The sequence below is a fragment of the Trichosurus vulpecula genome, chromosome 1 (assembly GCF_011100635.1).
Source record: "Trichosurus vulpecula isolate mTriVul1 chromosome 1, mTriVul1.pri, whole genome shotgun sequence".
NCBI classification, from domain to species: Eukaryota; Metazoa; Chordata; class Mammalia; order Diprotodontia; family Phalangeridae; genus Trichosurus; species Trichosurus vulpecula.
In genome coordinates this window covers 37,429,269-37,453,672 of record NC_050573.1, presented here as the reverse complement: position 1 = coordinate 37,453,672, position 24,404 = coordinate 37,429,269, and the positions used below count along the sequence as shown (strand labels likewise).

General features: G+C 51.5%; 1 protein-coding gene across 7 annotated transcripts in view; it reads left to right on the top strand.

Moving 5' to 3' along the window:
- The window catches only part of PITPNM2 (phosphatidylinositol transfer protein membrane associated 2), a 307,066-nt gene that overhangs the window by 277,419 nt on the left and 5,243 nt on the right, over window positions 1-24,404 (top strand). For 3 of the 7 annotated variants that reach the window (XM_036760339.1, XM_036760329.1, XM_036760320.1), the window contains 12 exons: window positions 1,765-2,066; window positions 3,073-3,251; window positions 4,323-4,493; window positions 5,662-5,811; window positions 9,355-9,519; window positions 12,158-12,358; window positions 15,287-15,435; window positions 15,548-15,664; window positions 16,233-16,349; window positions 18,551-18,699; window positions 19,342-19,491; window positions 22,980-23,163. In XM_036760339.1, the coding sequence (XP_036616234.1) occupies window positions 1,765-2,066; window positions 3,073-3,251; window positions 4,323-4,493; window positions 5,662-5,811; window positions 9,355-9,519; window positions 12,158-12,358; window positions 15,287-15,435; window positions 15,548-15,664; window positions 16,233-16,349; window positions 18,551-18,699; window positions 19,342-19,491; window positions 22,980-23,163 (2,034 nt within the window). The remainder of the gene's footprint in view (window positions 1-1,764; window positions 2,067-3,072; window positions 3,252-4,322; window positions 4,494-5,661; window positions 5,812-9,354; window positions 9,520-12,157; window positions 12,359-15,286; window positions 15,436-15,547; window positions 15,665-16,232; window positions 16,350-18,550; window positions 18,700-19,341; window positions 19,492-22,979; window positions 23,164-24,404) is intronic. The other 4 variants (XM_036760349.1, XM_036760356.1, XM_036760364.1 and 1 more) reach the window with 4 other exon arrangements.

Below are 24,404 nucleotides of genomic sequence, written 5' to 3'. Positions count from 1 at the left end.
GTTAAGTAACTTGTATCCAGTCGCATAGGCTGTGACAGCAGCAGTTTTCGAACCCAGCGCCTCTGGCTCCAGATCCGGGGCTCTTTCTGCCACCATGTTGAACTGCCCCTATCATACCTAAATCTATATAAAATATATATTATTTTCTATATCTACATCTATCTACAGACAGATGTAGGTATAGAAATAGACTTAAGATATAGACATAGAGATGTAGATATTGACATAGATAGAAACAGATATCGATATGGACATAGACATAGACATAGACACAGATATTCCTTACTGAATGTAAGCTTGGGCATCTGGGCTGCCTAATGGGTAGAGTGCTGGGCCTGGAGTCAGGAAGACTTGAGTTCAAAACCTGCCTTGCACTAGCTGTGTGACTCTGAGCAAGTCACTTAACCTCACTGCCTCAGTTTCCTAAAATGTAAGATGGGAATAAGAGCACCTGCCTGCCAGGGTTGTAGTGAGGATCGAACGAGATCGCATATTGTGACACCCCTTGCAAACCTTGAAGAGCTATGTAAATGCTAGCTCTTACTGCTGTTACTTTAATGTACTTTGCTTTAAAAGTAATGTAAATACTTTAAAATGGCACGGGTCCATTTTGTTTGTCTCTCTATCCCTGGCTGATGGCACAGTGACTTGTTCGCAGCATGCGTTTAATAATTTGTTCTGTGAAATTTGGATTCGGTCAGAGGACCGCACTTGAGGACCTAGAGGGCCGAATGTGGCCTCAAGGCTGCAGATTCTCTACCCCTGCCCTATGCCTTGTACCTTTGGGTACCTGGTGGGTGCTCAGTAGATTGACTGAGCATGTGAGGAGCTGGGGCGACGCTCTCTGAATTATGATGACTCAACCTCAGTTCTCCCAGGCTGTCCCTACTTGTCAGCCTTAGAGGCAGGTCATATGAGGAGCGTGAGCCCCATTTATAGATTCAGAGAGCTGAAGGGTCCCAAGGTCAAAGGCAGCCTTGAACCAAGGCCTCTCCTGTCACTTTTCCCAGAACACCACAGTGCCTCACTCTGGCTGACAAGCTTTCAAGCCCTGGAAAGAAACTGAACCCTGAACCTCAGCTGCCTTATAGTTCCTTCAGCCATGCATTCATTAATCAATAGGAATTTTTGATCAGCCACTTGTTAATCATTTATTTAAGCCCCTATTGTGTGCTAGACAGTGGGGAATACAGAGAGGAGAACAGGCCCTGCCCTCAAAGAATTTAAAATCTAATGGGGAAGAAAACACCTACAGAAATAGGGATAGGGCCTGGCTTAGAGATCCCTGAGCCTGTGGTTTCATAATAAGGGGATTCAGAGTGTGTGTCGAATAAATACAAAGTGAATTTTTATTGCTATCCTTGGTTTTTCCATTCCCTACATTCCCCAACGCTTCCCACTCGCCTCTGCATCCTAGAGATCTACATGACAAAGAATAAAAGGGGGAAGGGGGGAACGGCAAAATGAAGCAGCACATCCAAGAAGCCTAATGGAGTCGGCAGCCCTCCACACCAGAACAGTATGAGCTCATACCGTTCTAAAGGAGAGGCCTTTCATGTTGGAAATGTTGATGTCATGGAATCCAGTTCCACAGCAGAGAATGGTCTAGGCAGCCACTGAATGAATGAGGCCCCTTCTCCAATGGGCGAGTTGCCTGAGCTTGGTCTGGACGTTCTCCCAGTATCCCAGAGAGATGGGGGCAGAGCCCAGGGTTGGTTCAGTGCCTGAGTAGAAATAAGTCGATCGGTGGGGTTGCCATTCCAGGACACTGACCTCTTGTCTCCTGGGATCCTGGTGAACAACACACACTGCTCTGGGGGTGGCAGCAGTGGCAGTGGTGGTGGTGGTGGCGGTACTGGCGGCAGCGGGAGCTCCAGTGGCGGCGGCGGCAGTGGCAGCGGTGGCAGCTCCAGCCTGGAGAGCAGCCGTCATCTGAGCCGAAGCAACATTGACATCCCCCACAGCAACGGGGGCGAGGACCCCAAGAAGCAGCTGCCCAGGAAGAGGAGTGATTCGTCCACTTACGAAGTGGACACTATAAAGCAACATCAGGCCTTCCTCTCCAGGTAGTGGGGCGGGCCTGGGAGGGGTCACCCTGGGACTTTCTGGGAGTTGAGAGTTGAAATAGCTGGCCAATGTTCCCCTTTCTAGTTGATCCGCGTCTGAGGTCTGTCCTGTTATAGACTGAAAGAACTGGGATTTTAAAGTTCAACCTCCCTCTTTTACAACTGAGGCACTGAGAGGTAGAGTGACTTGTCCAAGGTCACACAGCTAGTAAGTGTCCAAGTCAGAATTTGAACTCTGGTCCTCCTGACTCCAAGTCCTGTGCCCTCACCACTGGGCTGTGCTGTCTTCTCCAACAAAATAATAGAAGGACAGCTCGCCTTTCTTGAGCAAGTTAAGGTTGGCAGCACCGTGATCCTGTTCAAGTGGCCCGTTTGATAGATGAGGATACGGAGGTCTCAGAGATGTCAAGCGGTCTGCCCATGGTCACACAGCTGTCTTAATGGCAGAGTCAGGTCTTTTAACTTGGAATCTAGCAGTCTTTCCTCTACACCCAAAGGAAGCAACTTTCTTCACTTTCACTACTACCGGTCCTCTCCTCCCAAGCCTCCTTGGTGATGCTGGGTTGGGTTTCACCAGCCCAGTGGACGTTGAGGATCAAGGCGGAAGTGCCCAGGTGCTCCCCACTTGTGCGTCCTTGCCTGGGCAGGGGATATTGTCCTATAGAATATAAGCTCCTTCAGGGCAGGACTGGCTCACCCAGTGCCCACTTAATGAATTCCAATTATTGATTGATTGATCGATTGATCACCCCAGCTGAGGCTTTCCCCAGAGCAGACCGGTTTCCATTTACCCTGGCCAATAGGACCAGGCTCTCCTTTGGGGGGCTCAGCTTGAGCCAGCACTGGCCAGAGCTTGGCCAGGGACTGGGAATGAAAGGGCCGGGGCTGGGCAGCCCAGTCAGTGTCGAGCCCCACCGACCCCAGGGTGGGTGGTGTTGGTGAGCTCCAGTGGGCAAGAGCCCCAAGACTCGGCCCGACTCATGGGGGCCTGACCTCTCCCCTGCAGCCTACACTCCAGCGTGTTGCGGAACGACCCCAGCTCCCGTCGGTCAAGCAGCTCCACCATGCTGGACGGGACTGGAAGCCTTGGAAAGTTTGAATTTGAGATCTCGGACTTCTTCCTCTTTGGCTCCCCCTTGGGGCTGGTTCTGGCCCTAAGGAAGACGGTCATCCCAGCCCTGGACGGTGAGTCCCCGGACCTAGAAAGGAGAGCCGGCTAGGAGCGGGCCTCATCTTCTCCAGCCTTCTCCCCAGCACCAAGGCCAAGTGCAGGAGCCCTAGGCCCCTTGTGGAGGACTGGCCTCTCTTACTTGGGCTGCAGAGTCAGTGGGCTTCTTGCTCCGTGAAAACTAGCCTGCCCTCATGCCTCTTTTCTGTTTGCTTCCCCACCCCTTCCTCCTTTATTACTGATCCAGATTTCCCCTATAGCTAAATAATTATGATTCTGTTATTCACCAGTGACATTTCTGTCATGTTGGAGCAGCCCTGCAGGGTGGGCACTACTCCCCCATGACTCTGGGCAGATGGTGGGATATTAAATTGAGAGAGGTCACATATAGTGAAGCCCTCCCCCCATTTTCGGGATGAGAATCATCCTCATCATCATTATTATGAATATTTTTAATCTGATAGCACTGACACACTGCTTTAACACTGCAAAACACTTACCATGTGTTAATTTGTTTGAGTCAGGGCTAGAAGATGACCCTAGAGGTCATTTTGTCCAGTCTCTTCATATTACGGATGAAGAAACAAGCCCATAAATGTTAAAGCGAGTTACCTTTACTGGAAGTGGCCGAGCAGGGTTCTCACCCAGACTTGGCCCAGGTCACACACATGGCTGTCCTGGGTCCAGAATGCCGGCCTCCTCCTTCCCAGCTCCATGCTTCTTGTATGGAGCTGGAGGCCCTAAACCCAGGAAATGAGCGTGGCCCAGGACTAGTCTCTGGTGGCTCTGGGGACTGCTGCCACAGACACTCTCAGCCAGTTACCATTTATTAAGTCCCTACTATGTGCCAACTAGATGCAAAAAAAACAAAAACAAAAACAAAAACCAGTCCTTACCCTCAAGGAGCTTAACATCTAACTATATTCAATGCAGTGGACTTGGAAAGGTAAATATAGTTAAATGCCTTTCAGTGAATTCCCCCTACGGTCCCCTGGGATTCTCTGAAATCTCTGTATCCCTTTGGTCTTCTTCCCCGTCCCCCCTCCCTCCTCAACCCTCAGAGCCCTTCTTTTTTTTTCCCTCTGCAGTCTTTCAGCTTCGGCCCGCCTGCCAACAAGTCTATAACCTCTTCCATCCTGCGGACCCCTCGGCCTCCCGTCTTGAACCTCTCTTGGAGAAGAGGTTCCATGCCCTGCCCCCTTTCAACATCCCCCGCTACCAGCGCTTCCCCCTGGGTGATGGCTGCTCGACCCTGCTGGGTAAGGGGACCCTTTCTTCGTGGTAGACAGGTACACAGAGGCACAGTCCCAGGAACCTTCTGGTTGGTGGATCTGGACTTCTGCTACCCTACTTCCCCACCTCCTCCACCCAGGTCCATCTAGCTCCCAATACTGGGGCTATTGGTCACTTCTTCCAGGCCAAGCTGCCCTGAGATGGCCCAGCTTGTTTGGACCACTTAGCACTGCTCCAGCCACTGGGCACTGCCCACGTGCCCAGGCTTCGAGCTTCCCAGTCTTCATCCCTTCTCAGAATGTGATGCCTTTCCCTCTTCTGGCCCACATAGGGCCAGGGATGGACCCACCATCTGTTGATCATTCCTCTCCACTTTTCCCAAACTTTGTCTCTGGGCTCAGCAAGGCCAAGCTCTAAAGTAGAAACATCATGGCAGGAAGAAGGCTGGAGTAGCCTGGGCCAGGAGAAGGAAGAGAGAGTGTATCCTTAATAAATAACCAACCTGGATCCTTAGGAATCACTGTCTGAGACCCCCACAGAGGGAGACCCAGAGGCGATAGAAGGTCCATCCCTCTTTTGAATTTACCAGTGGACCCTCTCAGGAAAAACCTTTAAGCCTTCCAGCTGAGCCACTGACCAGCAGCTTCCTCTGCAGAGAGCAAGGATGAATCTTTGTCACAGACAGAGCCAGGAGTCCCTTACTGGTCATTTGCCAGCCTCTTCACCCTCGAGGGCTGCTTATGTGCCCTTCCCGGCGTGGGGGTGGGGGTGTTACTATTGTTCCAGCCCTTCTGAGTGCCATTCCCATGAACCTAGGGGCAGCCCAGGGGAAGCTCATGTGGCCAGTGACAAGCCCATGACCCCGTCATCCCTGCATATGCTCTTAATTCCCCACAGCTAGGGTTTCTGGGAGGAGGCCAAGCTTGACCTACTCCCTGCCATCTAATGCCCGTGGTTCCTATGTTCTAGTCTGTGTGCATTCATTCTGTGTCCATAGCCAGTGTTGACCTGGGTCCTTTGTGAGGAGACTCCCTCGTCTGCCTCTGGGCACTGTCCTGTGCTGTGTGGTTCAGGGGCTTGTGTTCCGGCCCCGGGGGCAGCTGGCCTGTGGGTGAAGCCCACTGTGGTCTGTGGACTGTGGTCACATGCCTGTTTGTTCTTGTCCTCTCTGTTCTCTCCCCCGTCTGCTTCTAGTCGAGACAGTTCAGAACAACCCTGTACTCCTCCTGGAGGGCAGCCCCCTGGCTACCCTCCAGCACCAGGACAGCTTCATGGAAACCAGTATCCCTGTTCCTGTGCTGAGCTGCCAAGATGGGTCCAGGAAAAGTTCTGGCTGTGCTGAGTGTGTGTAACGCCCCTCTCTCCACCCCTACCCCGCCCCCCTGCATTTGTGGAGTGTGCTGGCTCTTGGGGGGGGGCCCTCACTGGCCACATGAGGCTGAAGGCTTTTCCCAGGGGCTCCCCCTTCCTCCATGGTCACAGGGTCACAGGTTTATAACTAGAAGGGACCTTAGAAGATATCAGGTCCAGACCCCCTCATCCTACGGATGGAGAAACTGAAGCTCCAACCTCAGTCAAGAGAAGCAAAGGCATCTTTTTTTACTTAGAGGAAGCTAGGCGGTGTAGTGGATGGCATTCTGAACTTGGAGTTGAGAACTGAGTTTGAATCCTGACTCAGATACTTACTAGCTGTGTGACCCTGGACAAGTCACTTCACCTTTCTCAGCCTCAGTTTCCTCATCTGTAAGATGGGGATGATCATAATAGTGCCTGCCTGGAAGTAGTGCAAGGACCAAATGAGAGAAGATCTGTCAAGTGCTTTGCCAACCCTAAAGCACACTAGAATTACCTGCAGTTATTTTATTTACTAGCTGGAGGTTGGGGGGAGGTGCACTAGAGCCCGCTCCTGTCCACTCCATATAACTGACCGAAGGAAGCCTTCTCAGACTCTGAAGGGCGGCCAAGTCGCTGGGGAAAGAACACCAGACTGAGAATCAGAAGGCCCAGATTCTAGCCTGGCGTTGCCACTAACTCACTGCGTGTGCTGGGGCAGCTGGCTTCCCCTCTCTGGGTCTCAGTTTCCCTTTGTGTCTCACGAGGGGATTGTCTTCATTACAATCGCTCTCCTTTCTAGAATACTTCACAACTGTCAAAGCACTCTCTTTCACCTCATCTCACCTCTTCAGCAAAGCTCATTCGTGATGAGCCTTTCCAAGAAGCGCTCATTTACTTCATCCTCCCCATCTCCATTCAAAGTCCTTTCCTCATGACGACCCTGTGAAGTAGCGTAGCATATTCCTTGATATCCCCATTTTCCAGATAAGAAAACAGAAGCTGAAAAGCCAAGCTAGTAAGTGTTGGAGCTAGGATTCAGGCCCAGGTCTCCAGAAAGCCCAAGTCCAGTATACTTTTCCACTGCACCGCCCTGTCTCCTGGGTCCCTTCCAGCTCTGGTGCTCACTGGTTCTGTGGGAGGAGGGGAAGAGCAGCTTACCTATCTGGGCAGGTAAGAACTTGGGAGCTTCTGCTAAACAGCAGGCTCTTCCCTTCCCTTCCTGCTTTCCCTCCCCCCAGACCCCCTAGGAGAAGCCTTCAGGTCCTGGTGTCCCCACTGGTTGGTTTGGCTTTGAGCTCAGACAGAGCCTGCCTCTCTCTCTCTCTCTCTCTCTCTCTCTCTCTCTCTCTCTCTCTCTCTCTCTCTTTGTCTCTGTCTCTGTCTCTGTCTCTCTCTCTCTAAGGGATGCTGCATGGCTCTGATTGGTGAGGCTGCAGACAGACACTTGCCTTTCTTGACATCTTCTCCTGCCTTGGACCCTCCCTGCATCTCCTCCTCTCCCCAATTCTTGGGACAAAGAGCTCCTCCTGCCCTGTCCCCAAAGGCTCCCTCATTGACAGGGGATCAGGGAGGAGGTAGGGAGAGGAGGGGCCAAGAGGCTCACCTGGGTAGGAAAGCTAGAAACACCCTTCCTCCCCACAGGACCCCTTTTTAACATTTCAGTCCTTAGTTCAGGGTTTCCTGTGTCACATCCTGAGAATCAAGAAATTGCTTTCAGTTGGCTTTATCTGAGAACATGGGCCACAGGGTCTGGAGCTCAGACCCCAGAACTGGATATATTCATAAGAGTGGGGAATGGGTGGTTCAGTGGTGATTCATGTCCCGTTTGGCTTCTGCCTGGGTTCATCCAGATTATTGGCCAAAGGAGTGTCAGTCTCTTCAGCCCAGTCCTGTGCCCTGTGTCTGGGGTCACCTCAGCAAGGATCGTCCCCTGGTCTCCCACTTCCACCCCAGGCCTCTCCCTCACATGGCTTGATTATTTTCATTTTAGAAGTCAGTAGCAACAAGGTGGGGAGGTGACTTTGCAATACAGAGAGAGGAGTCATTAAGAAAAAGGGAAACGGGGGGCAGCGAGGTAGCAGTGGATAGAGCACTGGCCCCGGAGTCAGGAGGACCTGAATTCAAACCCAGCCTCAGACACTTGACACTTACTAGCTGTGTAACCCAAGGCAAGTCACTTAACCCTGATTGCTTCACAGAAAAAAAGAAAAAGGGAAACGTGCTTCTTTAGGGAATTTCTGTCTAGCACAGTGGGTCCGGGGGGGTAGAATATGGGGAGTCAGGCCACCCAGGAGTCACCTGTTCTTCCCCAAGCCTCCTTTCTTACCAAGAACATGCAGGCGGCGGGTGGGGGATCAGAGTATCTTAAGTTTAGAGCTGGCTGTGACCTGAGAGACAATCAAGTTCAAACCAAGAAAACACTCCCATAGGGGTGACAGGGCTAGAAAGTGTCAGAGATAGGGTTTGAACACAGTCCTCCTGACTTCCTTCAGCTTCTGTCCTTGCTGTATGGGCTGTGCTAGCACTAGGGTGAGTGAGGTGCAGATAAGGAAGTGGGCAAACCAGGCAAGATGATTAGTTGGGGAATTCCCCTCTCGATTCTCGTCCTGAGCTATCTAGTCTCCCCAAAACCAATTCCTCCCTACAGACCCAAAGCACCCAGGGACCCCCTCTCCCTTCCCGGCTTTGTTGTGTTTGGACCAGGGAGTTCATCAGTGAGGGCACTCCCAGCATGGAAGTTTCCTCCACCGATACTGATCAGCAGCTCTCTGTTAACTTAACGTCCCAGTGAGTTGCCTGGGGTGTCGAGCGATTAAGTGACTTGAGCAGGCAGAAGGGAGATGAGACCCTAGGACCCCATGCCAACAACCATCAACACTAGAGCAGATTTCAGGATGGGACCAAGGAAAGCAAGTTCCCCCCAGGAGTCAGGCTGGGGGCCGATGGGGCAGGGCTATAATGAGCCACTGCTTGGTTGGAATATGGCGGAGAAAAGACCTGTCATCCAGCATGCCACCATTTAACATCCCTGCCTATGTGAGGAGGACACATGGAGGGGAGGGGAGGCAGGGCAAGCAGACACAGATGCCCTTGCTGAGGGGCGTAGGAGCTGCCTTCCATTCTCCCCCTAGCCTGCCCCACTCCTGCTAGCTTGGTTGCCTTTTGCACTCCTAGACTTTCTGGGGCTCCGTCTGAGGCTGAGCCATCTTGTCTTGGGGTCTTTCTCTCTCTTCTCTTCAGCTGTACACTCCAATGAAGCTTCTTGATCCCCATCCCCTCCAAATGGATGCATCTGACCCCAGCTGCTCCCTGTAACCTTCCCTGCCTCCTCTTTTTAGCCTGTGGCATTTGGTTTGAATCTCTGATGGTGGTGGTGGTGGTGGTGGTGGTGGCAGAGGGAAGTGTCATGGGGTGGGGTTGGGTCTCCCACCTTTATTCTCTCACCTCTTTCCCTGTCTCTCGCCTCTTTGTGGGTGGGCTTGCGGGCTGGCTGGCCGACGAATCCAAGAAGTCAGAGAGAGTCTGGTTGACTCATCCATCTGTTCTATGCAGCCGATGTCATCCAATCCCACAATGCTGTCTTCATGGAGAATGCATCCCCTTCCTCTCCCGGCACAGCCCCCACTTTCCGTGGCTTCCGCCGGGCCAGTGAGGTCAGCATCACCAGCCAAGTGTCTGGCATGGCAGACAGCTACACTGCCACCAATATCGCCAATAGTAAGTGGGGCCTGGAGGACCCTCCACTTCTTTTCTCTTCCTTGGGAGGAGGGTGGGGTTGAGGAGTTGGGACAGAATTCAGCTTATCCAAGGGCCTTCACTGAACTTGAAGCTTCACCCCTCACTGCAGCTCCCTCTGGCCTGGGCTTGGCAGCATTACTGGGCCCACCTCCTTATGGGGAGCAAAGCAGTTGGGGACACCTATACATCTCTCTGTAGCCAAGGTGGGCAACTCTCAGTGGGAGGGGAGAAAGAAAGGGCTGTTGTCGTAGCATAGCAGCTCTGACTAGAGATCTCTATGAGGGGTTAGGAGGCGTCATAGCGGGAAGTTCAGACCCACACTTGAGGGATGGGAAATATGGGTTACTGAGAAGAGCCAAAGTCACATCTGCCTAGCAGAATGTAAACTCCTAAGAGGAAGGGCTGGTTTCTTTTCTTTTTTTGCCTTCGTATCCCTAGAGTCTGTTGTCATGTCTGTTGAATTGGGGGAGATAGCAGCAATTGAGGCAGCCTTCCACATCCCCAGTCTGACCTTGGTATCCAGGGAGCGGCAGGGCTGGGCCAACCTCACTGATTTTTCCCCTGAGCTTGAATCTCAGCCCTCATGTGGCCTGAGTCCCCTAGGTCTCTAGAAGAACAAACTAAAGGGGTCGGGAGGGGGTGACAGAGGCAGATGATGAGATGGCCCCGTGTGGTGGGGAAGAGAGCCAGAGAATCTGACAGGATTAAAGCTGTGTTGAGTCCGAAATGGAGGAGGAGGGAGTGCTCCCTCCTATGTGCCTGGCACTGTGCTAGCCACTGGGAATCCAGAGACCTCAATCATTCCATCCAGGAGAATTTATTAAGCACCTGCTGTATGCCTGGCATTTTCCCAGGTGCTGGGGATAAAATACCTTGATCATTCCATTCATGAGGATTTATTAAGCACCTGCTGTATGCCTGGCACTGTCCCAGGTGCTGGAGATACAAAGACCCCAATTATTCCATCTATGAGGATTTATTAAGCACCTGCTTTGTGCCAAGTGTTGGGGATACAAATACCTTGATTATTCCATCTATGAGGATTTATTAAGCACCTGCTGTGTGCCTGGCTTTGTCCTAGGTGCTGGGGATACAAATACCTTGATCATTCCATTCGTGAGGATTTATCAAGCACCTGCTGTGTGCCTGGCACTGTGCCTGGTGCTGAGAATACAAAGACAAAAGTCAAAAAAGAGTTTCTCCCTTCAAGAAGCTTACTTTCTATCATGGGAAATGACAGGCATGCATATACATTTATAGAAAACACATACAAAGTAAAAATAAAACAAACAGCTCCTCCCCTCAGGGAGCTTATACTCTACTGAAACAGTAGAAATCGAGAGTAAAAGCAAAGCAGATCTGGGCAGGGGAAGCTTATGAATTCCATTTTAGACATGTTAAGTTTAAAGCTGGAAATCCCAAGGAGAGATACGAGAAAGATGTTTGGGAGCCCTCTGTGTTGGGGTCAATAATTGATGAGAGGGCAGTGGAAATCGTCAAGGCAGAGAATGTGGGAAAAGAAGAGAAGGCAGGGAAGGACCGGGCCTTGGGAGACACCCTTGCTCAAGAGGTTTAGGAGAAAGAAGAGCCCCCAGAGGAGACAGGAGGGATCAGAGAATTAGGAAGAGAAACATTCAAATCCAGCATCATGGGTGCCAAAGAAAAGGCAGTCAACAGTGTCCAAAAAATAACTGAGAGATTAAAGAAGAGACTGTTGGATTTAGGGAGCAGGAAGTGACGGGGGACCTTGGAGAGAGTTCTTTCACTGGGAACGGGGAGCCAGTGCAAGGGGCTGAGGAGTTGAGTGGAATTTTGATAGCCCTTTCTATGAGTGTGGCCATGAACAGGAGGAGGAGGGAGATGATAACATGAGGTGGCTGGGAGGCCTGAGGTTATATTTAGGCTAAAGGCCACAGCCCATGGTGACAAGGGCATCCTGGCTGAGCTCAGAACCCCCCTGGGAAATGGCAGAGAGAGGCAGACAGGCTCAGCCTGGGGGAGTTGGTGGGGAGGACATGCCTCCATCCTACCAGCAGTCCTGAGAGCCAGGACATAAAGAGGAAGTCACATCTAAAAGGAAGAAAGGAAGGAAGGAAAAAAGGAAAGACAGGAGAGAGGGAAGGAAGGGAGGACAGAGGGAAGGAAAGAAGGAAGGAAGAGAGGGAGGAAAGAAGGAAGGAGAGAAAGAAAGAAAGAGGAAGGAAGAGAGATAAGAGAAAGAAAGGAATGAAGGAAGGGAGAAAGGAAGAAAAAGAAAGGAGAAAAATAAAGAGAACAAGAGGAAGGAAGGGAGAGAGAAAGAACAAGAGAGAAAGAAGGAAAGGAAGGAAGAAAATTTTGCCATTAGCCTGAGCCCAGAATTTGGAAAGGAAATCTGCTGGGAAGAAATCGTTGAGTCAAACAGTCTGGAAGACTTCGGGATTAGCCGCTGGTCTTGGATAATCCGATGTTTTGCACTATCCCTTGCTTTTTTCTTACCACCGTTTGGAATTCCCGTACACCGGTGATCGGCCATTGACTCTCCAGTCTTCCCTGCTGGGGATGGGGCTCCTCGTCTCTCTCTCCTGTAACCCCGTTTGCAGGTGTTAATGGGCTCGTTATTGTTTTTGTTCCTTAGAGACCCAGTCGGCCCTCAGTCACACCCCCAGTGTCAGGCGCCTGTCCCTGCTTGCCCTCCCCCAGCAGCCCCCGGCCACCCCGGTGCCCCAGAGGCCCAGGCCTCAGCCAGGGGAGCTGCCCCTCAGGCCTGTAAGAGAGAGGTTGGCGGGGGACCTGAGTCCAAGCCTGGACCGAGTCCCCAACCTGGACATCGGAGAAGGTATTGTGGGGAAGGCAGCCCTCTGCCGTCTTTCTTCCACAAGACACGCTCTCTGCTCCTGTCATTTCTGGGCACGTTTTCGTTCTCCTACCTCTGTAGACACTAGCAATGTTAGGATCACTCCCCAGAGAGCCCTGGTGGGGGGTGGGGCGGCGGGGTTCTTGCCTGGGGTCATTGCTGGGCTGGGCCTAAACACTAACCCTGCTCTTTCTGTGCTGGGGGCCAGGGTGGTGAAAGCTGAGTAAAAGCAAGAGGGTTTGGGTATTGAAAATTGAAATTGAAATTAGGTAAGGTCACCAATTTTCTTTGCCCCTTTGCCTCTGCCCCAAACCCCTAGGCTGCTCTCCCTGGGTTGGGCCTGGTGGCTTACTCCAGGAACATGTGAACCAGCTGAGGCTGGAGAAGCCATCCAGAGGCAGAGGACAAGAGGATGGGCAGGACCTTTGCATTCTGGAAAGACAAAAGCCCAAAGGGCCTGCCTGGAACCAAGAGAATTAGGCAGGGAAATCTGCTGGCTGATCCTAAGTGGGGCATGGGAGTCAGGCGGAGGGCACCACTTCATACCACTAGCAGATTTAGGAATCAAAACAACTTGGGAAGAGGATGGAGAGGGCACTGGCCTGATAAGAGCAGTGGGTCTGGGTGTGTGTGGACACATGCATGTGTGGACACGTGCATTTACCTGTACATGAGCTTGGCCTCCGTCACAGCATGTATCGGGGATTGTATTCCATTCTGGGCACCACGTTTCAGGAAGGATCTTGATGACTGGCGGATGTCCACAGTAGGGCAGCCAGGACAGAGAGCCTTGGGTCCTGTGTCATATACGGAGCTGGGAATGTTTAGCCAGGGGAAGGAGAAGACTCAGGGGTGGAGAAGTGACTGCACAGTACGTGTGTTCAAGCATTTGACGGTCTGCCACATGGGAGAAAAGATGTGGCTCATTCCGCTTGGTCTTCTGAACAGGGCTTGGAAGCATTGAATAGAAGGTAGAGGTTCTGGCTAACCATCAGGAGCAAGCTGGTCTTGGTCAGAGCCGTTCCAAGACAAGTGGGCTGACCTCCGAGGCGCATGCCAGGAGGGAGGCTGAGCTCTCCCTACGGCCGCCCCTCAGCGCCCTCTGCAGCAGCTCCCACCCAGACTGGCTGGGCCTGGGGCCCTGTCTGGGACTGCCTGCTTGCTTTTACGTCAGGAGACATTAGAGAAACTGGTTCTGTTGGCCCGATGTCCCCACCCTGACCTGTCTGCTCTGCTTCTAACTGTCTCTGCTGCTTTGGGCTTGTTTGCCACACTCAGATCCCGGAGACCTTTGCTTGTTTCCCGCTGTTGATCCCAGACCCCTTTTCTGCCACCTCTCGTAAGTCTGAAGGGGGAGCGGTTCTCTATCATGTGACTGGGGCGGGGAAGGGGCAGAGGAGGCAGGGAGGGGGAGAACCCTGATTTCCAGACATAGGTAGAGGCTCTGATGCTCCATGCTTAGAAATCTCAGGAATCAGTAACATCAGCCAACATTTACATAGCATTGAATGTTTTTGCAAAGGGTTCTGTCAACATTAGCTTATTTCATCCTCTGAGGAGGGTGGTACAAGTGGTATCCTCATTTCGCAGATGAGATCCAGCATGCTTGCCTCCACTGTCACATAGCTAGTGAGCAGCAGAAACCTTGGGTTATCTCATGTTAAGCGCATGGCTCCTTCGCCTCTAACTGAAAGAACCTGCAAAATATGTCTTATCTTGCTGTTAAGAGAACATCCTTTAGACTTTCTTCTCCCTCCCCATCCAGGCCTGGCCTAGCCCTGGGATAGTCCATTCATTTTAGAAGCCTGACTCTGGGATGGAGGACACCCAGAGGGTCCAGGGTTAGGGGAGGTCAAGCCAGAGCTAGAAGCATCCCTAAGGATGGAGACATTGCAGAGTGGAGACATTCCCTGTGTCTGAGGCAGGGCCTCGGCAGAAACCTCCTTGGCCCCTGCCTGCTCAAATCGATGGACAAGTTGCATGATACAGACCTGGGCCTGCTCCTCTATCAGACTCTACTGGTCTGGAGCGACATTCAGGACACTCACAGGGGCATAGAAATCCAGCATCATAATTAGCAGACTGCAAGGTCAGCTGCCCAGCTGGGGCACCTGGGGACTGACTGAGCAAAGCAGGGAGGGGTCAGGCCCCCTCCTCTCTCCTTTCCTGTGTGTGTGAGTGTGTGTCTGTCTGTCTGTCTGTCTCTCTCTGTCTGTCTGCCCTTCCCCCTCCTTCTCTCCCTCCTTCTCTCCCTCGATATTTCCTTCTGTCCTGTCCTCTCTCTCTCACAAACATAACCTCTTTTTTCCCTCCATAATTCTTTTTCTTTCTTTTCTCTCTTATTCCTTTTCTCTGTTTTTCTCTCTCATCCTCTGTCTCTCCATCTCTGTCTCTGTCTGTCTTTGTCTCTCACATACACATACACACACATCCTCTCTCTTTTGCTCCTTTTCTCATTTCTTTTCTTTCCCTCTCATCTCTCATTCTCTGTCCCTCTCATTCTCTATTTCTCTCACTTTCTCTCTCTGTCTCCTCCTTCTCATCTCTTTTTTCTCTGTCTCTGTTTCTCTCTTATCTTACCTCTCACCTGTGTCTCTCTTTCTCCTCATCTCTCTCCTCTCATCTCTCTGTCTCTCCATATCTCTCTCACTTTTTTCTCTGCTCTCGTCTCTCCCTTCTCTCTGTCTCTCTCTTCTCCTCCCTCTCACTTTTCTCTCTTCTCATCTCTCCTCTTTCTCTGTCTCTGTCTCTCCTTGTCTCTCTCCTCTCCCTTACTTTTCTCTCTCCTCTCCCTTACTTTTCTGTCTCCTCTCATCTCTCTCCCCCCTCTGTCTCTCTCTCTCCTCATCTCTCCTCTCTCTCTGTCTCTGTCTCACCACATTTTGGTCATCACGCCTTTTCTCCCGCCAGTTGCCGCCAAGTGGTGGGGAACAAAGCGCATCGACTATGCCCTGTACTGCCCGGACGCCCTCACTGCTTTCCCTACCGTCGCCCTCCCCCACCTCTTCCATGCCAGCTACTGGGAATCCACCGATGTGGTCTCCTTCCTGCTGAGACAGGTAGGTCCCACCTTCAGCCTCCGTCCCGGGGGCCCCAAGGAAGGGTGGACAGGGCTGGAGCCCGCTGGTCTGGATGTCATCCTTCTTCCTCATTCCTCCATCTACCCCCCAGGTCATGAGGCATGAAAACGCCAGTATCTTGGAGCTGGACGGCAAGGAAGTGTCTGTGTTCACCCCATCAAAGCCCAGGGAAAAGTGGCAGAGGAAAAGAACCCACGTAAAGCTGCGGGTAAGCTGCCAAAGGCAGGACAAGGGGTCCCTCCCCCGGGGAGGGCCACCACCCATCTGGAGGAGGGCTGGCCCCCTCTCAGAATCATATCCTTAAATGCCCAAAGGAAAATACAGAGGATGACAAAGGAAGCCAAAGGTTTGTGAAAATAAGGATGTATTTTTTCCCCGTTCAAGTTCACAGGCCACCCCCCACTTCTCCCCCAAATCTGTCTTTAGCCCCACATGGGGTCCATGGACCCCAGATTAACGAACACTGGTCTAGAAGCATTCCCAATCACACAAGAGGATAAGCCAAACCTGGCTGACTATAGACATTGTGTGGAGGCTGCTAACAGATGGCCAAGGCAGGAGCCCCGGGCCCTGGGTTCAAATCCTGCCTCTGCTACTTACTACCTCTGCAGCCTTGGGCATACTACCTCCTTTGGTCTCCATTTCCTGGTCTGTGGCCTCTGAGCTCCTTTCCAAGTCACGCTCCCCAGCCCAAGCCCACCCAGGGCACTTTCCTCATCTCCACGCCAGTATTCATCCTAGGGCCTCCCTTGACTATCCTCTCTCCTCTCCCCCAGAATGTTGCTGCTAATCACAGGATCAACGATGCCGTGGCCAATGAGGATGGTCCTCAGACCCTGACGGGCAGGTTCATGTACGGGCCCTTAGACATGGTCACCCTGACGGGCGAGAAGGTGAGTGGAAATGGGGAGGGTGTGGTCGTGGGCAGGGGACGCCAGGAGCAAAGGGGTGGCCTTGCAGGCATTGGAGAGTCATAAATGCAGAAGAACCTCAGGGGCCTTCTGGTGCATGGCACATAGTAGGCGCTTAATAAATGCTTATTGACTGACTGCTTCTAGTCCCACCGCCCCCTCAGTTCAGGGCTCCATCCTGTGATATCTTCACTGACAGATGGTCAGCCAGACTCTGCCCTCCCAGGAATGTTTCCATAGAGAGATCACCAGATTTGGCATCAACAGGCCTGGGGTGGAAACCAAGGGTTTGATGCCATCCTGAAGTGCCCAGCTCCGCTTACCACTATGGGCATAACCCTGGATACAGCACCTCCGGAGGCCTCAGTTTCTCCACCCGTGGTCCTAGATGGCCTCTGAGGTCTTTTCTAGCTCTCTGAGCCTCAGTTCCCCTCCCAGGGCAGCCCGTTGTGTTGTCGGACTAGAGTTCTTGGTCAAAATGGGCTGAAGTCTGGCTCCTAGGAAATCCACTAGTCCTGGTTATCAAGTCAATGGACATTTATTGCTGGGAGTGGTGGGGGGGACTCAAGGAGGGGGGTGGGGTAACAAATCACTGGAGTTCAGGATTTCCAAGCTATAGTCCAGTGTCCAAGCTAGCACCAGCGCCAGCGTGGCGAGCCCCGGGCCTAGAGGGCTGCCCAGCAGCCCAAGGACGGTGAACCCAGTGCAGGTCAGCAAGAGAATGAGGCAGAGCTTCCCTGAAGGTCATCAGTCCTCTGAGGGGCAGTTGCACTTTTAGCCTGGACAAGATAAGGGAGATGCAGGCTCAAACAAACGAGCAAAAAACCAAGCCAAGGAACAAAAACACCTCAAACATTTATTAATCACTGTGTGTTAGGCACTGTGCTAAACACTGAGGGGGGCAGGGGAGAGAGAGAGAGAGGGAGGGAGGGAGGGAGAGATGACAGAAGGAGAGAGAGAGAGAGAAGGGAGGGAGGGAGAGACAGAGAGAGAGAAGAGAGGGAGGGGGAGAGGGAGAGGGAGAGAGGGAGGGAGGGAGAGAACGGAGGGAGGGAAAGATGGAGAGAGAGAGAAAGGAGAGAGGGAGGGAGGGAAGGAAATAGAGAAGAGAGGGAGAGAGAAGAGAGGGAGAGAGAAGAGAGAGCGTGAGCTCTGAATGGTTGATAGGCATGTAGGTAGGTAAGTTGGTAGATAGACAGAACATGGGGTGACAGAAGGGAGGGCTGACTGGGGAACGGGGCAATCAGAATATATGCTATCTTAGAGTGGGGGGAGGGTAGAACTGGGGAGAAAACTCTTGTGGAAATCTAGGCTGAAAATGAAAAATATTAAATAAATAAATAAACAAACAAACAAATAAATAAATAGAAAAAAACATATTCTTCGGGAGATTTCCTGAGCCTGGGTGAGGAAAACCTTACTTTACAGGATGCTAAATTTATGGTCTTAGGAAACGACAGTGACTCGTTAAAATGCTAAATACAAACTGAACAAAGAGTTCAAAATATAGACTTTCATTCTCAGACGTGTTTAGCCATAACCTAGGCTTTAACATTTTCTTGTCTTTTCCCAAAGGCTTAAAATAAAAATGCTTCCCCTCCCCCAAAAAAAGACAGAACATGTATTAAGGGCTTACTATAGGCCGGGCACTGGGACTGAGTACTGGGGATCACACACAAGCCCGTAAAGATAGTCTCTGCCCTCCAAGAGCTTCTATTTTAATGAAGGAGAGAAACAATGCATAAATGGGTTCAAACAAGATCTATAGAGACTAGGTGGTAGGAGGCTGTCTCAAGGGGGAAGAGAATCAGCCACTTGGAAGCCTAGGAAAAACATCCTGGAATAGGTGGGATTTGAGCAGAGTTCATTTTGTCTTCTGGGGCTTAGCAAAGTAGTCCCAAGTCTCATCATGAGGGGTGCATGGGGGTGGGGTGGGGGACGTATCATGGTCTGGGGGAACAAGGGAAGGTAGTGGTGCTACCAGCAGCAGCAGCAGAAGCATCGGCCTTGGCTACACCCTCCCATGGTTCGTGGTGAGAAGCATCTCCATTACCTAGGGTAAGAGTGTTCCAGAGTGGAAGGCAAGGCTGGGGTGGGAAGGGCAGGGTGGAGGCTGTGGCCCGATGTCAAGATTGTGGGACCCCCTGAGTCAGAGGGTGCTCCTTCCTCCCTCCTGCCCCCAGGTGGACATCCACATCATGACTCAGCCACCATCCGGGGAGTGGGTCCACTTTGACACGCTCATCACCAACAGCAGCGGGCGCATCTCCTACACCATCCCTGAGGAGCAGCGTCTGGGCGTCGGTGTCTACCCCATCAAGATGGTGGTCAGGTGGGGAGGGCAGCTGCTCAGAGCTTTGGCTGGGGGGAGGGGAATGGGCCGGGGCGGGGTTAGTACCCACCGAGAACCCACCGTGACAGGAAGGGAGAGCCAGGGGCAAAAGTGGGATCTTGGGAGCTGCTTCCACTGCTCCATTTGGAATTAAAAGGACCTGGGTTCAAATCCCAGCTGGATTGCTTTCTTCCAGTGTGACACTGGGCAGGCCACCGCACCTCTCTAGACCTCTCTCCTTTGTAAAGTGAGGGGGTTGGATTACAAGCCTCTGCCACCCCTCCCGGCTCTAAATTCGTGATCCTCTTGGGCAGGTCACTCCTGCTTGTGGCCCAAGTGGTCTCCTTTATAAAAATGAGAGGGTTACACAGCCCTTAAGTCTTCAGTCCTGGGCTTTCCAACCCTGGCCAACCAGGACCTCGAGACCCACCTCTCTATTGGCAGAAAGAAAGGTATAGGAATGGCGGTGTGACTGATGCTAAACTGTGGCCCCCTGAAGCTTTGTGGGGGCAGGCCCTTGAGGGTGTTGAGATCAGAGGCTGGGCCCCCACAGAGGAGCCCCAGGGCAAGCCTTGTGTTGGGATCAGGGGAAGCCCAGGGTTGGGCATGGGGCCTGGGGCTCTGACGGCTCTTTCCCAATAGGGGGGACCACACATTCGCCGACAGCTACATTACCGTCCTACCCAAGGGGACCGAGTTTGTAGTCTTCAGCATTGATGGCTCCTTTGCCGCCAGCGTCTCCATCATGGGTAGTGACCCCAAGGTGCGAGCAGGTGCTGTGGATGTAGTAAGGTGAGCCAGGGAGGGAGGAGAGGCCAGCCTTCCCTCTCTTCTTCCTTCCTCTCCACCCACTATTCACACCCCCTGGGGAAGGGCCCTTTGGCTGGGGCACAAGGGAAGGCAGGAACCCTCCCCAAGTCAGGCATCCAGTTTTTCCTGAAATTCTTATAGGTACAGTGAATTTAAGCTTCAAGTTTGCCTCAGTTTCCTCATGTGCCCAATGAACTGGAGAAGGAAATGGCAAACCACTCTAGTATCTCTGCCGAGAAAGCCCCAAATGGGGTCACAAAGAGTCAGGCATGACTGAAATGATTGACCAACAACAAAGGCTGGTTACTTTGCCTGAGCTTTGAAGGAAAGTGAGGGCTTCTACAAAATGGAAGGGAGGAGGAAGGACACACTAGGCCTTGGGGATGACCAGGGCCTTTACAGATATGGAGATGAGAGGTAGAATGTCCTAGGTGAAGAAAGGCAAGAAAGGCTCCAGTTTGGCCCGGAGCGTTAAGCGTGCGGAGAGCTGTGATTTGCACTAATCTTGGAAAGGTCATGGGATGAAGGGCATTGCATGCCAAACAGAGGGCTTTCTATTTGATCCTTGGGGTAATAGGGAGCTACCGGAGGTTATTGAGTAGGGGTAGACCTGAGCTTTGGGGAAATCACTTTGTCAGCCGAATGGAGAATGGATTGGAGTAAGGAGAGACCAACTGAGAATTGATTGCAGTATTCCAGGAGAGAGATGATGAGGGTCTGAGCTAGGCTGGTGGCCATGTGTTGTGGAAATCAAAGAGCTGGTCACTGGTTGGATGTGAGCAGTAAGAAAGAATCCTAACCTGGGATTGTGAACTTGGATGAGTGGGTGGATATGGGTTCCCTGGACAGAAATGGGGTGAATTTAGAGTGAAAGAGAGAAGAAGGCCCAGGATAGAGGCATGAAATGGACATCCCCTCCCCAATCAGAAGGTAGGACAAGGGTGATGATCTTGCAAAAGAGACTGAAAAAGAGCAGCCAGGCAGGTAGGAGGCGAAGCAGGACAGTCAACGAGCATTCATTAAGTACCTACTGTGTACCAGGCACTGTGCCAAGCCCTGAGGATACAAAGAGAGACAAAAGTCTCTGTCCTCAAGGAGCTCATGATGTGAAAATGAATAGCTAGATGCCTTAAGTTATATGAAAATGTAAATGGAACATATAGCCAGAGGGGAAGTGATGGCAGGTATGGATGGGTAGGGTACAGAAACCCAGAGAGGATCCAGGAGGAGAAAGGGGAATCCATAGTGTCCCATGCTTCAGAGAAGTTGAGAATAGCGGCAGCCAGGTGGCGCAGTGGATAGAGTATGGGCCCTGGCGTCAGGAGGACCTGAGTTCAAATTCAACCTTAGACACTTGACACTAGCTGTGTGACTTTGGGCAAATCACTTAACCCCGACTGCCTCAAAAAAAAAAAAGTTGAGAACAGCGAGGAGGACCAGGTCAGAAAGGGGCTGCCTGGATGGACGGCAGGAGCCCCAGGTTGTCTGAGTCCTTTCTCCACTACTAATTAGCACTCTGAGCCCCAGTTTCTTCACTTGGAAAGTATAATGAGTGACCTCCTTACTTCCCAGAGTTCGTCGTGAAGTCAAAGGTATTTACAAACTATACATGATACAAGAAGAGTGATCATTATGGTGCTTTAGAGCCTTTTAGATAGTGCTTTAAGTTTGCAAATCACTTTGATCAATAGAACCTCATTTGTTCCTCACCACAACCTTGGGAAGTAGGTGCCGTCATTCTTCCCATTTGACAGTTGAGGAAACTGAGGCAAGCAGAGGTTAAATGACTTGTCCAGGGTCACACAGCTGATAAATGCCTGAGACAGGGCTTGAACTCAGCTCTAGTGCTAGATTCCTGGTCTGGTGCCCTATAAGATGGCGTGTTCTTTGTTCTAGAAAGGCGGCCTACCAGAGTGGGGAGGGAATTGGCTTTGGAGCCAGGAAGACCTCTACTAGATGTATGACCCTAGGCAAGCAACTTAACCTGTCAATGTTCTACACAACTCTTTAGGACTACAGGTTACCAAAAAGTTGCCCACTTACATTGTTGGTGAGGATTTCCTCACCCTGCAGCCCCTTATACCATTTAAATCCCAGGTCTAGCAGGGGCAGGGAACCAGCAGCCTCGAGGCCACATGTGGCCCTCTAGGCCCTCAAGTGCGGCCCAAACTTCAGAGAACAAAGCCTCTTAATAAAAGGATTTGTTCTGTAAAACTTGGACTCAGTCAGAAGACCGCACTTGAGGACCTGGAGGGCCACATGTACTCTTGAGGCCGCAGGTTCCCACCCTCTCTAACCCCTCTCAAATTATTTTACATTTATTTACTGGTGTAAATGTTGTTTCTTCCCAATAGAATGTAAGCTTCTGGACTAATTTTTTTTTTGGTCTCTATTTCCCTAGCATAGTGTCTAGCATAAAGTAGGCACTTAATAAATACCTGTTGAAGGACTGAATAAATAAGAGGGCTACGGATAAGGAATCGTCCACTCTCAAAGAACTCATATCCTAGTGGGGGAAATAACACATGCACAGAGAATACAATAACATGTTGCACTTCTCTGGCTTCACTCCCCCAACTCATAGTGGCTCCCAGCAAGGAGGCTGCTACCATGGGTTATAGGATAACCCTGTGGGTGGCTATCATAACACTAGAGCTCACAAGCCCCCACCATCGTGCTTCTCCTTAACAATCAGCCAGGAGATTCAGTTAGTTTATTTTAAAAAGGTATTTACTCAAATGGCATTATCTAGTAGCTTGTGGCACATTGTCCTACAGACGCACCCAGAGAACCATGGGTCAGGGAAGAGTGGACATGAATTTAAAGTACAGTGGGAGTGAATCACAACAGTAAAGAATACATATAACTAAAGCAACTCACAGCCTTAGACCAGCAAATTCTTGATACATCCTTTCCTTCTTAGGAGAGTCATCACAAAATTCACTGCTTAAAGCCCAATGCGTAGATGAGGCACACATATCAGGGACACACATAGCCAAAGTAATGCCCAGCTCTAATTTAGATGTCACAAGGTGATGATAATAACTGATATTTATATAGCAGTTTAAAGTGTGTAAAGCACTTTAAGTACCAGCTGAATGGTAAAGTTAATTATAATAAAACACTTTAATGTTTTCAGAGACCTTTACCTAATCTCAGTTGATCCTCCCAACAACAACCCCAACAAAGTAGGCACTATAAGGGTTTTTTAATCCCCTATTTTACAGGTGAGGAAACCAAGGCCCAGGATCTAATAACTAGTAAGGGCAGAGACAAGGTTTGAACTCAGGTTTTCCTGAACTTAATAGGCAGGCACTACACCCCCATTACCTCACCAAACACAGGGAGAGTACATGGGGAGTGATTCTGGGGTGTGGGGAGGTGGGCCTAGAAGTGACTGGTGTCCCCGAGGAGTGGAATCCTCTGGGTCCACAGGCCTCTTCTGCTTCCTCCTCCTACCTCGCCCACAGACACTGGCAGGACCTCGGCTACCTCATCATCTATGTGACAGGAAGGCCCGACATGCAGAAGCAGCGGGTAGTAGCCTGGCTAGCACAGCACAACTTCCCTCATGGGATCGTCTCCTTCTGTGATGGCCTCGTACACGACCCTCTGCGGCATAAGGCCAACTTCCTGAAGTTCCTCATCACCGAGGTAAGAGCTCCCAGCCCGACCCAGCGGCGTCATGCCCCTGTCACAGCGCCACTTTTGGGAAAGGCAGTGGCGAGCCACCAGGTCGGCAAAGGACCCGGAGCCCGGGCACCGTGGGGACGGATCAGAGATGCTGAGGTTGTTCAGTCTGGAGAACAGAAGGCTTGCAGGGGAGGGGGAGAGAGGCAGAGGAGGAGGGGGGAGGGGAGGGGGAGAGAGATAGAGGGGGGGAAAGAGGGAGGAAGAGAGAAGAGGGAAAGAAAGGAAAGGGGAGAGACAAGGGGGGGCGGCATAGCATAGGAGAGAGAGTATAGGATTTAGGGCCAAGAAGACCCCAAATTCAAGTCTTGCTTCTGATACTTAATAACTGTATGACTCTCGGCAACAATAAGTAGCATTCATGAAGGGAAGGGGGAGAAGGGGATAAGCATTTATCTAGTACCTACTGTGGGCCGGGCACTGTGCCAAGTCCTTTACAGTGATCACATGTGTTCCTCCCACAATCCTGAGCAGTAGGTGCTCCTCTTATCCCCATTTTGCTGGTAAGGAAACTGAGGTAGATGGAGTTCAGGTGACCTGGCCACGGTCCCACATGGCCAGTAAGTGTCTGAGGCTATATTTGAACTTAGATCTCCCTGATTTCTGGCTGCCCCAAAGGCAAGTCACAGGGGCCTCTCTCAGGGCCCTCCGGTCCCTTCTAGCTCTGTGTGAAGGGCTGAGGTTCTCCTTACTCTGTTTGGCCCCCAAGCCCAGAGCCACAGGCTTACTTGCCAGGAGGCGAGTCTGGGCCTGACCTGAGGGAAGCCTTCCTGTGGATCAGGCTGCCAGGAAGGCCAGCCTGAATGAATGGCTGGGCCTCGGGGTCCCTTCCACATCCCAGGACCACATGTGCACGGATGGGTTAAGGACAAGAGAAGGAGGTCCCTCTTTTCCTTATCCTCTGTCTCTTCACACCCTTAGAGCCAGGGTAATAGGTCAGTCAGTCAGTGTAAGCGTTTATTAAGTGCCTGCTGTATGCCAGGCACTGTGCTAAGAGCTGGGGATACAAAGAAAGGGGGAGGAAAACCCCACCCTCCCTGCCCTCAGGGAGCTCACATCTTAATGGGAGAGATAACCACTTGGCCTCTACAGGGTAAATTAGAGATCCTGGGTTCAGAGGGGACCTCTGCAGTCACCTAGTTCAAGCTCAGAGAGGCTGGATAATTGCCCATGGTCACACAGTAATCAGTGTTTGAATCTGATCT